Source organism: Tursiops truncatus, chromosome 2, assembly GCF_011762595.2.
Source record: "Tursiops truncatus isolate mTurTru1 chromosome 2, mTurTru1.mat.Y, whole genome shotgun sequence".
In the NCBI taxonomy this organism is placed as follows: domain Eukaryota; kingdom Metazoa; phylum Chordata; class Mammalia; order Artiodactyla; family Delphinidae; genus Tursiops; species Tursiops truncatus.
The window spans coordinates 150,998,051-151,013,709 of NC_047035.1; the positions used below are offsets into that span (position 1 = coordinate 150,998,051).

At 40.4% G+C, this 15,659-nt stretch overlaps 1 protein-coding gene across 2 annotated transcripts in view; it reads left to right on the plus strand.

The window, feature by feature from the left end:
* Positions 1-14,398: 14,398 nt before the first annotated feature.
* Positions 14,399-15,659, plus strand: part of TASOR2 (transcription activation suppressor family member 2) — a 66,928-nt gene continuing 65,667 nt past the window's right edge. The window contains exon 1 of one of the 2 annotated variants that reach the window (XM_019933205.3): positions 14,399-14,926. Coding sequence is in view for 1 of the 2 variants with exons in the window: in XM_033852316.1 (XP_033708207.1) it covers positions 14,866-14,926 (61 nt within the window). In the remaining variant the exon portion in view is untranslated. The remainder of the gene's footprint in view (positions 14,927-15,659) is intronic. The other variant, XM_033852316.1, reaches the window with a different exon arrangement.

Sequence of the window (15,659 nt, forward strand, 5' to 3'; positions counted from 1 at the left end):
GGAATGATCCCATCTGGAAACACATAAGGACTAGCAGAGAGCAGACCCAGGAGAGGTCTCCCCTAAGACTGAGTCTTTACCACCAGTCCGGCGCTGTACCCACAAGGGTTTGAACCCCGTCTATCCGAATCCCAAGCGCGGGGAAATTCATAGCCCCAGGCCTGGAAGTGACATTTCAAGCCTATTAGCAATATGTGTTTATAACCTTTTTGCCACTTGTCTACCAAAATTAGGCTCTTGCATTTTTCTTGCAAGTTTCTTGCATTTTTTACTAAGTGCAGTACATTTTTTAATGAATATATTTGCCCAGGGGATGTTATGTTTTTCCCTATGACAATGCCGTGTGTTTGTATGTTTGTATTTTCTTCAATATTTCTTCCTTAACAAAGGATCATCTAGATCTGAGTATAGACTATATTTTAAATTTTATATTTATATATGTATATACCATATATTTATATACTTATGTATAGATGTATTATATCTGTATCTGTATGCATATATACACACATATATGTGTATGCAAGTATTTACTAAATATATTAGAAAGCAAACATTTCCTTATTATTAGCTTACTATGTTATAATTTTTCTCCACTCTGTTGCTTGATTTCAACATTTTCTTGTAGAAAAGATTTTTTAAGTTTTTATATATTCAGAAATATATTCTCTTAGAGTATTTCTTTTATCTTCAATATTCTGAATGTATTTACCCACCAAGAGCCAGAATATGTATATTATTCTGTTTTGTTCTGTTCTGTTAAGTCTTTAACCCATCTGGAATTTGTTGCTATGTGTAGAATCTAAGGTAATTTTTTTCTGAACTTAGAAAGAATTGTTCCCAAAATACTTATTATGTAGTAATTCATTTATCTATTTTTTTGTTAATCTCTAAGGCTACTATTTTTTTTGCTAACCTACTAAGGCAAGGCTTTCAGGGGTTTCTCCTGAATGCCCCAGGTGTTCAGCAAGGTCTTTCTTTCCTCTCTGGTAGGTCAGAACTCAAATGTCTTCCAAGCCTGTGTGAGCTCTGGTACTTAGTAATTCTACAGCTCCCCAGGAGTCTTTTTCTGGGAGTTCTTTTCCTGACCTCTTGGAGTCTCTCGCTATACATGTGAAACTTAGTATTCAGTCAGACTTTAGTGAACCCCTATGCAAATTTCTGGAGTTCTTCACATATCTTTCTCCTCCTTGTGTACTGTCCCAAAAATTCAAACCACCTTAGTTTCTTGAAACTCAAATTTCTGTTTCCTTAGCTCAACAATACCATCATTCTATGTGGGGTTCTCCCTTCCCACCCATGGTGCAATACATGCATCCAGTCAGAAAGCTTGTTTGTTCACTTTCTTTCAGTTCAGGGATCAAAGTGCTGGGCTATCTCTTGTTCAAAGTCTGAAAATAGTTGTTGTAAATGTTTTTCCCAGTTTTCCAGAAATTTATAGTGAAAAGCTAAAATGACACCAGTTACTTCATCATGGCCAGAAAGCAAAATGCTGTTTTGGTGTTTTTAGTTTTAACAACTATTAATGCGTGATTAAACTTGTTTTGCCTAAAATTTCCCAATTCTCCATGCCAATGGTTACTGTCTAGGAGCATCCTGAAGGAAATGTGAATGCCATGGTGGGTCCAGTGGGCTGGCTGCTGGAGTCCGTGACTCAACTACACTTCCACAGCAGGTGCTCTTGAACGAGTTCACCTCCAGTGCCATCACAGTCAATCCTTTGCACCACACAGATCCATTTCTCCACACACATTTGGGGAGCAGTTCCTCCGTGGTTCCCAAGGCCCTCTCAAGGGGGAACTTAGGAAAAGAAGGTTTACTTGTTGATCTTATTATTCTATCCATTATTGAAAGTGAGTATTGACGTCTCCAACTATGTTGTTTAATTGCCTATTTCTCTCTTCATTTCTGCAGTTTTTTCTTCATGTGTTTCGGAGTTCTGTTATTAGGTGCATATCTATTTATAACTGGTATCGCTTCCTTATGAATTGATACTTATATAAATTTCCCTCCTTATCTCTAGGAATATCTTTTTTGTTTCAAAGTATGTTTTGTCTTATATTAGTATAGCCATTTCAGCTTTCTTATGGGTGAATATACTCCCATCCTTTTACTTTCAATATATTTATATCTTTGGATCTAGAGTGTCTCTCCTGCAAACAGACTATAGTTATATCATCTTTTAATCCATTCTGCTGAACTCTCTACTAATTCTCCTTTTGATTTGTTGTTTAATCCATTCACATTTAATTATATTTATATAGTTGGATTAATGTCTTGCCATTTTATTTTTTGTTTTCTATATGTCTCATGTCTTATTTGTTTCTCTGTTCCTCCGTTACTGCTTTCATTTGCATTAAGTAATATTTTCTATTGTAGCATTTTCATTTCTTTAATTTTGTTTGTTTATTTTAGTTTTTCTCTAGGGTTTGCTATATACATCTTATCGGAATCAGTTTCAGATTTATACTAGCTTAATTCAGTGATATATAAAAATGCTACACCTATTTAGATCTAATCCATTTTTTCCTTTTGCATTATTATTGTCATACATATTACACATACAAATGTTACAAACCCAAGAATACATTCTTATAATTATTACCTTACCATCTGTTGTCATTTCCTTAGCCAAATGCAGCTTTGCCCCCACTTACCTCCTTTGTGCTTTTATTGGCAACTGTACTGTACATATATTTCATTTCTACATGTTATAAGCCCCAATAAGCCCAATATTACATTATGTACATATTATTTCATGGCTTTTAAAATTAGTTATGAGAATGAAGAAGAAAAATATGCATTTATACTGTTTTTTATCTTTATGTAATAAATTTTACCAGAGTTCTTTGCTTTTTCATGCAGATTCAGATTACCATTTGTGGTCACTTGGTTTCAACCTGAAGAACTTCTTTAGTATTTGTTGCAATGCAGATCTGCTAGCAAAAAATTCTTTCAGTTTTTGTTTATTTGGGACAGTCTTTTATTCACTTTCACTTTTGAAACATAAAGTTGCTGGATATAGGATCCTTGGTTGACAGTTTTTTTTCTTTGAGTACTTTAAATATGTCATCTCACTGTCTTCTAGATTCCACTGTTTCTGCTGAGAAGTCGGCTGTTAATCTTATCAGGGGTCTATTATAAGCGACAAGTTATTTTTTTGTTGCTGCTTTCAAGATTTTGTCCTTGTCTTTGACTTTGAGCATTTTTTTCCTATGATGTGTTTGTTTGTGACTCTCTGAATTTATACCACTTGGAGTTCATTGAGCTTCCTGGATGTCTATATTATTATTTTTCCATCAATTTGGGGAGTTTTTAGCTATTATTTCTCCAAATATATTTTCTTCTCTGTTCTCTCTCCTCTCCTGCTACTCCCATTATACATAGGTTAATGTACTCTGAGTAGTATTCCATTGTATGTATGTACCATATCTTATTTATCCATTCATCTGTCGATGGACACTTAGGTTGCTTCCATGTCCTGGCTATTATAAATAGAGCTGCAATGAACATTGTGTTACATGACTCTTCTTGAATTATGATTTTCTCAGGGTATATGCCCAGTAGTGGGATTGCTGGGCCTTATGGTAGTTCTATTTTTAGTTTTTTAAGGAACCTCCATACTGTTCTCCATAGTGGCTGCACCAATTTACATTCCCACCAACAGTGCAAGAGGGTTCCCTTTTCTCCACACCCTCTCCAGCATTTATTGTTTGTGGATTTTTTTGATGATGGCCATTCTGACTGGTGTGAGATGATATCTCAATGTAGTTTTGATTTGCATTTCTCTAATGATTAATGATGTTGAGCATTCTTTCATGTGTTTCTTGGCAATCTGTATATCTTCTTTGGAGAAATGTCTGTTTAGGTCTTCTGCCCATTTTTGGATTGGGTTGTTTGTTTTTTTGGATACTGAGCTGCATGAGCTGCTTGTAAATTTTGGAGATTAATCCTTTGTCAGTTGCTTCATTTGCAAATATTTTCTCCCATTCTGAGGGTTGTCTTTTCATCTTGTTTGTGTTTTCCTTTGCTGTGTAAAAGCTTTTAAGTTTCATCAGGTCCCATCTGTTTATTTTTGTTTTTATTTCCATTACTCTAGGAGGTGGGTCAAAAAGGATCTTGCTGTGATGTATGTCATAGAGTGTTCTGCCTATGTTTTCCTCTAAGAGTTTTATAGTATCTGCCCTTACATTTAGGTCTTTAATCCATTTTGAGTTTATTTTTGTGTATGTTGTTAGGGAGTGTTCTAATTTCACTCTTTACATTTAGCTGTCCAGTTTTCCCAGCACCACTTATTGAAGAGTCTGTCTTTTCTCCATTGTATATTCTTGCCTACTTTATCAAAGATAAGGTGACCATATGTGTGTGGGTTTATCTCTGGTCATTCTATCCTGTTCCACTATCTATTTCTGTTTTTGTGCCAGTACCATTCTGTCTTGATTACTGTAGCTTTGTAGTATAGTTGGAAGACAGGGAGCCTGATTCTTCCAGCTCCGTTTTTCTTTCTCAAGATTGCTTTGGCTCTTCAGGGTCTTTTGTGTTTCCATACAAATTGTGAAATTTTTTGTTCTAGTTCTGTGAAAAATGCCAGTGGTAGTTTGATAGGGATTGCATTGAATCTGTAGATTGCTTTGGGTAGTATAGTCATTTTCACAATATTGATTCTTCCAATCCAAGAACATGGTATATCTCTCCATCTATTTGTATCATCTTTGATTTCTTTCATCAGTGTCTTATAATTTGCTGCATACAGGACTTTTGTGTCCTTAGGTAGGTTTATTCCTAGGTATTTTATTCTTTTTGTTGCAGTGGTAAATGGGAGTGTTTCCTTAATTTCTCTTTCAGATTTTTTTATCATTAGTGTATAGGAATGCAAGAGACTTCTGTGCATAAATTTTGTATCCTGCTACTTTACCAAATTCATTGATTAGCTGTAGTAGTTTTCTGGTAGCATCTTTAGTATTCTCTATGTATAGTTTCATGTCATCTGCAAACAGTGACAGCTTTACTTCTTACCCGATTTGGATTCCTTTTATTTCTTTTTCTTCTCTGATTGCTGTGGCTAAAAGTTCCAAAACTATAAAACGATGTTGAATAATAGTGGTAAGAGTGGGCAACCTTGTCTTGCTCCTGATCTTAGTGGAAGTGGTTTCAGTTTTTCACCATTGAGACCAATGTTGGCTGTGGGTTTGTCATATATGACCTTTATTATGTTGAGGTAACTTCCCTCTCTGCCTACTTCCTGAAGGGTTTTTATCATAAATGGGTTGAATTTTGTCAAAAGCTTTCTCTGCATCTATTGAGATGATCATATGGTTTTTCTCTTTCAGTTTATTAATATGGTGTATCACATTGATTGATTTGCATATACTGAAGAATCCTTGCATTTCTGGGATAAACCCCACTTGATCATGGTGTATGATCCATTTAATGTGCTCTTGGATTCTGTTTGCTAGTATTTTATTTAGGATTTTTGCATCTATGTTCATCAGTGATATTGGCCTGTAGTTTTCTTTCTTTGTGGCTTCTTTGTCTGATTTTGGTATCAGGATGATGGTGGCCTCATAGAATGAGTTTGGGAGTGTTCCTACCTCTGCTATATTTTGGAAGAGTTTGAGAAGGATAGGTGTTAGCTCTTCTCTAAATGTTTGATAGAATTTGCCTGTGCAGCCATCTGGTCTTGGGCTTTTGTTTGTTGGAAGATTTTTAATCACAGTTTCAATTTCAGTGCTTGTGATTGGTCTGTTCATATTTTCTATTTCTTCCTGGTTCAGTCTTGGAAGGTTGTGCATTTCTAAGAAATTGTCCATTTCTTCCAGGTTGTTCATTTTATTATCTTATATTTGCTTGTAGTAATCTCTCATGATCCTTTCTATTGCTGCAGTGTCAGTTATTACTTCTCCTTTTTCATTTCTAATTCTATTGATTTGAGTCTTCTCCCTTTTTTTTCTTGATGAGTCTGGCTAATGGTTTATCAGTTCTGTTTATCTTCTCAAAGAACCAGCTTTTAGTTTTATTGACCTTTGCTATCGTTTCCTTCATTTCTTTTTCATTTATTTATGATCTGATCTTTATGATTCTTTCCTTCTGCTAGTTTTGGGGTTTTTTGGTTCTTCTTTCTCTAATTGCTTTAAGTGTAAGGTTAGGTTGTTTATTTGAGATTTTTCTTGTTTGTTAAGATAGGACTGCATTGCTATAAACTTCCCTCTTAGAACTGCTTTTGCTGCTTCCCATAAGTTTTGGGTCGTCGTGTTTTCATTGTCATTTGTTTCTAGGTATTTTTTGATTTCCTCTTTGATTTCTTCAGTGATATTTTGCTTATTAAGTAGTGTATTTTTAGCCTCCAAGTGTTTGTATTTTTTACAGGGTTTTTCCTGTAATTGATATGTAGTCTCATAGCACTGTGGTCAGAAAAGATACTTGATACCATTTCAGTTTTCTTAAATTTCCCAAGGCTTGATTTGTGACCCAAGATATGATCTATCCTAGAGAATGTTCCATGAGAACTTGAGAAGAAAGTGTATTCTGTTGTTTTTGGATGGAATGTCCTATAAATATCAATTAAGTCTATCTTGTTTAATGTAGCATTTAAAGCTTGTGTTTCCTTATTTATTTTCATTTTGGATGATTTGTCCATTGGTGAAAGTGGGGTGTTAAAGTCCCCTTCTATGATTGTGTTACTGTTGATTTCCCCTTTTATGGCTGTTAGTTTTTGCCTTATGTATTGAGGTGCTCCTATGTTGGGTGCATAAATATTTAGAATTGTTATATTTCTTCTTGGATTGATCCCTTGATCATTATGTAGTGTCCTTCTTTGTCTCTTGTAATAATAGTCTTTGTTTTAAAGTCTATTTTGTCTGATATGAGAATTGCTATTCCAGCTTTCTTTCAATTTCCATTTGCATGGAATATCCTTTTCCATCCCCTCACTTTCAGTCTGTATGTGTCCCTAGGTCTGAAGTGGGTCTCTTGGAGACAGCATATATACGGGTCTTGTTTCTGTATCCCTTCAGCCAGTCTGTGTCTTTTGGTTGGATCATTTAATCCATTTACATTTAAGGTAATTATCGATATGTATGTTCCTATTACCATTTTTTAAATTGTTTTGGGTTTGTTATTGTAGGTGTTTTCCTTCTCTTGTGTTTCCTGCCTAGAGAAGTTCCTTTAGCATTTGTTGTAAAGCTGGTTTGGTGGTGCTGAATTCTCTTAGCTTTTGCTTGTCTGCAAAGGTTTTAATTTCTCCATCGAATCTGAATGAGATCCTTGCTGGGCAGAGTAATCTTGGTTGTAGGTTTTTTCCCTTTCATCAATTTAAATATGTCTTGCCACTCCTTCCTGGCTTGCAGTTTCTGCTGAAAGATCAGCTGTTTACCGTATGGGGATTCCCTTGTATGTTATTTGTTGTTTTCCTTTGCTGCTTTTAATATTTTTTCTTTGTATTTAAGTTTTGGTAGTTTGATTAATATGTGTCTTGGCGTGTTTCTCTTTGGATTTATCCTGTATGGGACTCTCTGTGCTTCCTGGACTTGATTGACTATTTCTTTTCCCATGTTAGGGAAGTTTTCAACTATAATCTCTTCAAATATTTTCTCAGTCCCTTTCTTTTTCTCTTCTTCTTCTGGGACCCCTATAATTTGAATGTTGCTGTCTTTAATGTTGTCTCAGAGGTCTCTGAGACTGTCCTTAATTCTTTTCATTCTTTTTTCTTTATTCTGCTCTGCAGTAGTTATTTCCACTATTTTATCTTCCAGGTCACTTATCTGTTCTTCCGCCTCAGTTATTCTGCTATTGATCCCTTCTAGAGAATTTTTAATTTCATTTATTGTGTTGTTCATCATTGTTTGCTTGCTCTTTAGTTCTTCTAGGTCTTTGTTAAATGTTTCTTGTATTTCTCTGTTCTATTTCCAAGATTTTGGATCATCTTTACTATCATTCTGAATTCTTTTTCAGGTAGACTGCCTATTTCCTCTTCATTTGTTAGGTCTGGTGGGTTTTTACCTTGCTCCTTCATCTGCTATGTGTTTCTCTGTCTTCTCATTTTGTTTACCTTACTGTGTTTGGGGTCTGCTTTTCACAGACTGCAGGTTAGTAATTCCCATTGTTTTTGGTGTGTGCCCCCAGTGGCTATGGTTGGTTCAGTGGGTTGTGTAGGCTTCCTGGTGGAGGGGACTAGTGCCTGTGTTCTGGTGGATGAGGCTGGATCTTGTCTTTCAGGTGGGCAGGTCCACATCTGGTGGTGTGTTTTGGGGTGTCTGTGATCTTATTATGCTTGTAGGCAGCCTCTCTGCTAATGGGTGGGGTTGTGGTCCTGTCCTGCTAGTTGTTTGACACAGGGTGTCCAGCACTGTAGCTTGCTGGTCATTGACTGGAGCTGGGTCTTGGCATTGAGATGGAGATCTCTGGGAGATTTTTGCCATTTGATATTACGTGGAGCTGGGACGTCTCTGGTGGACCGATGTCCTGAACTTGGCTCTCCCACCTCAGAGGCACTGCCCTGATGCCTGGCCAGAGCACCATGAGCCTGTCATCCACACGGCTCAGAAAAAAAGGGAGAAAAAAAGAAAGAAAGAAAAAAAAAGAAAATAACGTTATTTAAAATAAAAAAATATTAAGAAAAAATTTTAAAAGTAATAAAAAAAAGAAAGAAGAGAGCAACCAAACCAAATAACAAATGCACCAATGATAACAGGCACTAAAAACTATACTAAAAAAAAGAAGGAAAAAAACCGGACAGACAGAACCCTAGGACAAATGGTAAAAGCAAAGCTACACAGACAGAATCACACACAGAAGCATACACACACACATTAACAAAAAAAGAAAAAGGGGGAAAAATATATATATCATTGCTCCCAACATCCACCTCCTCAAGTTATGATGATTTGTTGTCTATTCAGGTATTCCACAGAGGCAGGGTACATCAAGTTGATTTTGGAGATTTAATCCGCTGCTCCTGAGGCCGCTGGGAGAGATTTCCCTTTCTCCTCTTTGTTCGCACAGCTCCTGGGATTCAGCTTTGGATTTGGCCCTCTGCCTGTGCATGTAGGTCGCCTAAGGGCGTCTGTTCTTCGCTCTGACAGGACGGGGTTAAAGGAGCAGCTGATTCGGGGTCTCTGGCTCTCTCAGGCTGGGGAGAGGAGGGGTACGGATGTGGGGTGAGCCTGCAGCGGCAGCGGCTGGTGTGACGCTGCACCAGCCTCAGGCGCGCCGTGCATTCTCCCGGGGAAGTTGTCCCTGGATCACGGGACCCTGGCAGTGGCGGGCCGCACAGGCTCCTGGGAGGGGAGGTGTGGAGAGTGACCTGTGCTTGCACACAGGCTTCTTGGTGGCTGCAGCAGCAGCCTTAGCGTCTCATGCCCATCTCTGGGGTCTGCGCTGTTAGCCGCGGCTCGCGCCCGTCTCTGGAGCTCCTTTAAGCGGAGCTCTGAATCCCCTCTCCTCGCACACCGCGAAACAAAGAGGCAAGAAGAAGTCTCTTGCCTTTTCGGCAGCTCCAGACTTTTTCCCGGACTCCCTCCTCGCTAGCTGTGGCGCACTAGTCCCTTCAGGCTGTGTTCACGCAGCCAACCCCAGTCCTCTGCCTGGGATCCAACCTCCGAAGCCCGAGCCTCAGCTCCCAGCCACAGCCCGCCCCAGCGGGTGAGCAGACAAGCCTCTCGGGCTGGTGAGTGCCGGTCGGCACTGGTCCTCTGTGCGGGAATCTCTCCACTTTGCCCTGTGCACCCCTTTTACTGCGCTCTCCTTCGCGGCTCTGAAGCTTCCCCCCTAAGCAACCCGCAGTCTCCGCCAGTGAAGGGGCTTCCTAGTGTGTGGAAACCTATCCTCCTTCACAGCTCCCTCCCAGTGGTGCAGGTCCCGTCCCTATTCTTTTGTCTCTGTTTTTTCTTTTTTTTTTTTTGCCCTACCCAGGTACGTGGGGACTTTCTTGCCATTTGGGAGGTCTGAGGTCTTCTGCCAGCGTCCAGTAGGTGTTCTGTAGGAGTTGTTCCAGATGTAGATGTATTTCTGATGTATTTGTGGGGAGGAAGGTGATCTCCACGTCTTACTCTTCTGCCATCTTGAAGCCTCTTTTTCCTTTTTCTTTATTGTTTATGCTGTTTTTCAGCTTGATCAATAATCTCTATTGATCTATATTCAAGCTTGCTAATTCTTTCTTCTTCCAGTTCTAATCACTGTTGAGTCCCTCTAGGTGTTTTTATTTCAATTATTTTACTTTTCAACTCCACACTTTCCATTTGGCTCTTTTTTGTAATTTCTCTTTGTTTTTTTTAGAATTGGTTTCATAATTTCGCTTTATTGATATTCTTCATTTGATGTGATATTGTCAACATATCTTTCCTTACTTCTTTTATCACACTTTCCTTTAGTCTGTTGAACATGTTTATAATGGCTACTTTGAAGTCTTTCTTTCTTAAATACAATTTTAGTCACTCTCACAAGAGTTTCTGTTGCTTGCTTTTTTCAGTGCATGGTCATACTTTTCTGTTTTCTTTTCATGACTCATAATTTTTGGTTGGAAGCTGAACATTTATGTAATAAATTGCCACAACTCTGTGTGCTGTTCTCCCCTCACCCCTTGGGGCCTTGTTACTGTTATTTGCTTATTTATTTGCTCAGTGACTCACTGGATTATTTTGGTGGTGTCTATTTCCTCAAACACACAGTGTTAAGCTTCTGCTGTTTCTCCTTGGGGCTTTGGGAGAAAGCCCACAGTCACCCTGCTGTGACAGTGGTATTGGTAGAGCTCTATTCCTCTAAAATAGATATTCTTAATAACTCTATATCTATTAATGAAATAAAATTTGTACTTAAAAAAACTCCCTATAAAGAAAATACAGGTCCCTAATGACTTCACTGATTAATTCTATTAAACATTTTTGGAAGAAATAATACCTATTTTAATCAGAGTATTTTGGAAATAAAAAGATGAGGGAATACTTACCAACTCATTCTGTGAAGCTAGAGTTACCCTCATACCAAAACTAAGATATCACAAGAAAAGTAAACTGTGGACCAATATCTCTCATGAACATACATGCCAAAATCCTTAACAAAATATAGCAATTCATGTCCAGTAATATAGAGAAAGGATAATGCATCCTAAGTAAATTTGGTTCATCCCAGGAATTCAAGGTTGGATGAACATTTGAAAATAATGTAATTCATCATACTAGTAGATTAAAAAAAACTATATAATCCTCTCAATAGATGCAGACAAAATTCAACATTCATTTATGATAAAAGCTCTCAAAAACTAGGAATAAAAGGGCAAATCCTCAACCTAAAAAAGGACAGAAAACACCAAAGGTAACATTATACTTAATGGTGAAATATTGAATGCTTTCCCCATAGATCAATAATAAGATGTTTGCTCTCACCTCTTATATTCAATATTGCATTTGAGGACTTAACCAATGCAATAGGAAAAAAAATACAGATTGGAAACAAAGAAAAGTATTTTTATTTGCAATCAACATGTTTGTCTTAGAAAAATCTTAAGGAATACACACACATACACACACACAAATAGCTATTAGATCTAATTAGTGAGTTTAGCAAGTTGCAGGATATAAGGTTGCTATGGGAACATCATTTGTATTTCTATATACTAGCAATAAGCCATTATAAATTAAAATTTCAAAATACCATAAAAATATGAAGAGATAAATATAACAAAATGTGCACAAGACCTGAACACTGGAAAATATAGATGTTGCCTAGAGAAAATATGAGAGACCTAAATAAATAGAGATATCATGTTCATGAATTCAAAGGTAGAATATTGAGATGTTAATTCTCTCCAAATTGATCTATGTATTAAACACAATCCCAGGCAATATCCTAGAAGCTGTGGGTTGTTTGTTTTTTTTTGATTTGTTTGTTTTTGTGTGTGTATGTGTGTTTTGAGGTAGAAAATAAACTTATTCTAAAATTTATACAGAAATTCAAATGACTTAGAATAGCCAAAACTATTCAAATATTGGAAAAAGAACAAAGTTGGAGGCAATGCAGATTCAAACCATATGACACCCTTCAGAGTAACTAAAGTTAAAAAATATTGACCAAGATGTAGAGAAACTAGAATTCTCATAGATTTCTTGTGGAAATATAACTTTGTAAAACCAATTTGCAAGAAGTTTGACTTTATCTATTAAAGCTGAACATATGCCTTCTTTATTGCCACAATAATGCTGTGTAATAGACCACCCCAGGCTCAGTGACTTAGGACAACAGCATTAATTCTCATACTCACCAATCTTTGGGATGTCTAAGTTTATGCTAATCTAAGATTGGTTTGGCCTGCAGGTTGGATTCACATCTGCTCCATATGTGCTTATTCTGAGGGCCCAGACTGAAGGGGCAACAGCTACATGAGACTATGGTCTCCTCGTGTGCATCACCTGCACTCAGGAGCCAAATCAAACTATGCAAGCACACAAGACTCCTGCATATATCATGTCTGCTAATATTCTATCAGCCAAAAGCATTCATATGACCAAGGACAATATCAATGGGGTAGAAAAGCAAACCTGACCAACAGTAAAAGAGGGAAGGGAATAAATATTTGCTGAAGCAAAAAGTCCAAATCATCATGTCCAGCACGTCCAGCATGTAATACACCCAACATAAATGATGCCCAGGTGTACAGAGATGTGAATAAGAAAGTTCAGGGCTTCCCTGGTGGCGCAGTGGTTGAGAGTCCACCTGCCGATGCAGGGGACATGGGTTCGTGCCCTGGTCCGGGAAGATCCCACATGCTGCGGAGCGGCTAGGCCCATAAGCCATGGCCGCTGAGCCTGCGCGTCCGGAGCCTGTGCTCCACAGTATTATTCATCATAGCCAAGAACTGGAAATAATGCAAATGTCTATCAACAGTAAAATAGATAAAGAAAATGTACTACACCCACCCCTATATATATAGCAATGAAAATGAAAGAATTGTGTACACAAAAACATGAGTCTCACAGTGTTACTCCAAAGAAACCAGGCACAAACCCATTCAGTTTATATAAAGTTCAAACCACAAGCAAAACTAAATGATAAAGTTTAGGGATGCATATTTAGGCAGCAAACCTACTGAGAAAGGAAAGGAAGAGATTACCATGGAAGTTAGATTCGTTGTTAGGTTTGATGGTAGGTAAGGGGAGTGGGTATTGATCCATAGGTGGCGCAAGAAGGAACTCCTGGGTTTTTGGCAATGTTCTATTTCCTGACCAGGGTGGTGGTTTCATGAATATTTGCTTTGTGATAAACCAGGGAGTTGTACATACTGGTTTTATGTACTTTGAAAACATCGGCTGTACCTCAGTCTCTGCTTCTACAGCCAACCTTCCTCAGTTCTTGAACACAATTTCATGTCTAGGACTTTTGTACTTACTTTGTCTTCTGCTTGGAAAGTTCTTCCTCCTCATCTTCCAAGAACTAATTTGGTCTGTTTTTATCACTGAGGTTTGACCTCAAATGTCCCTTATTCAGTGAGACGTTGTAGCTCTGCCTCTTCTGCTCCGGCCTCCAGCCTCCAACCCCATCCTCAGCATTTCTGGCTTGTTTTCACTGCAGTATTATTAAGTTCTGTTCTGGTGGTGGTGGTGGTGTTACTTGTTACTGTTTGTCATCCACCTCTAGAATAAGCTCCACTCTGTGCAGGTCCTTATCTGGCTTATTCATGACTGTAATCTTAGTGCCTAATTCAGCACCTGGCCACAGTAAACAATAAAAGATGCTACTGAATGAGTAAATTATTCTATTCCCATAGTGTGGCCCAGTGTCTGGCTCACGGTTAAGTGCATCACCTAGTATCTCTGATTGGTATAAGTAATGCTATTTGTGGTAACAGCATTGCTATAGTAATGCTATTCCCTTAACTCTGCATGGAATAGAAACTTCTAGTGGTGTTTTCCTAGGGAACCCACCACATAAACAAATGTTACATGGATCAACGTTTATTAAATTACTACAAAGGCGTGATTTCGTAAACGTCGCTTTTGGGCAAGACAAGACAAGCAACGCTGCGGCAGCTGTAGCAGGAGACTCAAGGAGGTATATACTCCCAACGGTGAGGCGAAAGACGCCCGCAAACACATTCAAGGCCGTCATGGCCGCGCCTCCGCGGTTCCCCTTGCGCGCCTTCCGCTTCCGGTAACGCGTCAGCCCCGCGAGACGCCCCGCTCCGCCCGCCGGGCAACCGCGCCCGCCAGAATCCTTTGTCCAATCCCGGGCCGCGCCGCGGGCTCGCGCCTGCGTAGAGGAGAGAGGTGAGCGCCGCGTGGACGACGGCCGCAGCTCGCGCCTGCGCGTCGGCTTCTCCCCAGCGATTGGCTCCTGCCTCCTAGGGACGCCACAGTTCAGTTTTCACTTTCTCTCCCCCCATCTCCGCTTCCTGTGGGCGTGGGGTTTTACTTCCGGGTTCCAGCGTCAGTCACTGAGAAAGTCGACTTGTTACCTCAGGTGGTGGGGAGTTTCAGCGTTCGTGCCTTCCTATGACCCTCTGGGGCAGGAGCAGCGTTTGGCTGACGAGCGCGGCGAGGTCTGCAGGCTCCGAGCCTGGACTCCGGTCCCGCGTCACTCCCGCCGGCGCCTCGGAGCCGCCCCGCGACGCCCGGGCGGCGTTCTTGGCACAAGGGCGGAGAGGAAGGACTGTTTGCGACGTGGAGGGTCCCGCGCGCTGCTGACGAGCCTGTGCGAACGCGGGCCCTGTAGGAACCGAGAGGAGGGGAGTCCCTGCAAGGGGCGGCCCGAAGGCTCCCCGGCCCGGGGAGTTGGCCCGGGCGCGGCTGGTTGGCAGGGTCCGACGGGATCTGTCACGCTTGGCCTCGAGGGCCTGAGGGGAGGAAGCGCGTGTGGAGGCGCGGACAGCATTTTAGCATGGGGAGGAAACTGAACGCTGATCTTCGGTCCGCGGGGGCGGCGGCGGCGCACAGGACAGGTGAGACTGCCTCTCGTGAACGCCCACCCAGAGGGCAGGCGAGAGGAGCCCGTCCTCCGGGGCCGAGTGCCCGGCGTGGCCGCTCGGGCTGTGCGGGGTTCGTTGTTGTCATTTTATTTTTTAATGAAAAATTGAGTTCCAGTCGACTTTGCATGCTTCTCATGGATGCTGAGTTGACTCACGCGTTCTTGCCTGGTAGCGCTGCTCTGGGTGGGAGGGGCGGGGGTCGGAGGTTTTCAGAATCGCTTTTGCTTTGCTGCTTCGGCTCTGACTCCACCTGTGGCCGCTTTCAGCTGCTAACACACCGATCTTCACCTGTTTCTAGTCAGTCAGCGTCTTCCAGGTGTGTAAGGCGTCAGAATTCCTGTTTCCCCTTTCGGAGGTGGAAAGTGTAGGGTGGTTCAGCACTTCCTTTGAGTTGCCTGTGAGAGGACCGCTGCATCCCCGTGGACGTTGTAAGAAGTAGCCAGCTGAAGTTTTCTTTGCTCCTTGGGTTGGGACTGGCAGTGAAGTACTTTTCTAAGGATTCTTGGTGAAGTCCGCACCTCCGCTTTCCTTCTGTATAGACTTCATTGGCCGTGTGTGACCTTTTCTTTTTTAAAGTAGGCATAGAAGAGGTCTTTCCCCAGGGAGGGTCATTTAGCTGAAAACCGAAGTAGCGCGTCATCGTAGGTTGGTCCATTCAACCCAGCAGTTTGTCTGAAGGTGGCACCAAGCAGCATTTGTGGGAGAA